We start from the raw sequence: 539 nt of genomic DNA, 5'->3' as shown, positions 1-539 counted from the left end.
CTTTAGAATGCTCGAAACCTATAGCCACACATCATTCTACCAAGAAGAGAGTTTTCCCATTACCTGTACAGAAAAATACTTCACTTCGTCAAACCTGAGTACAAGGTTCTTTTCGTTGTTGGTGGCTTTCAAGTTCCGGAGTTTCGTGCATTTCGTGACGTGATTTATACAGATACGAATGAACAGATTAACGTGTTGTTGTACAATGACTGAGAAGAAAATATTTAGGAAACAAGTCCAGGTGCGGTTGACCAAACAACGCACTGTAAAATCTATTAGACAATCCGGGCCAAAATGTCAAACTCAAGCAAGTACAGAGAGAAGACAATCTCGGAGGATACTGAACAATGGGAAAAGCTTTCATAATTACGCCTTTGACTCTCGTTGCTAGGCACACTGTCATCAGGAGTGTTGATGCGTCTCTACACACCTCTCCTTATTTTTATCCTTGCATTCTCTCTGTAATTGCTTTGCAATTTTTCTATATATTAATTTTAAGATGGCTAAGTATATATAATCTACAACTGGCATTATTTTCC

The 539-nt window shown here is 38.4% G+C and overlaps 1 protein-coding gene across 1 annotated transcript in view; it reads right to left on the bottom strand.

Moving 5' to 3' along the window:
• The window catches only part of C2cd6 (C2 calcium dependent domain containing 6), an 83,292-nt gene that overhangs the window by 59,335 nt on the left and 23,418 nt on the right, over window positions 1–539 (bottom strand). The window contains exon 4 of the mRNA XM_026788832.1: window positions 64–209. Coding sequence (XP_026644633.1) covers window positions 64–209 — 146 coding nt within the window. The remainder of the gene's footprint in view (window positions 1–63; window positions 210–539) is intronic.

Source organism: Microtus ochrogaster, unplaced genomic scaffold, assembly GCF_000317375.1.
Source record: "Microtus ochrogaster isolate Prairie Vole_2 unplaced genomic scaffold, MicOch1.0 UNK8, whole genome shotgun sequence".
NCBI classification, from domain to species: Eukaryota; Metazoa; Chordata; class Mammalia; order Rodentia; family Cricetidae; genus Microtus; species Microtus ochrogaster.
This window is presented reverse-complemented; position numbering and strand designations above follow the sequence as displayed.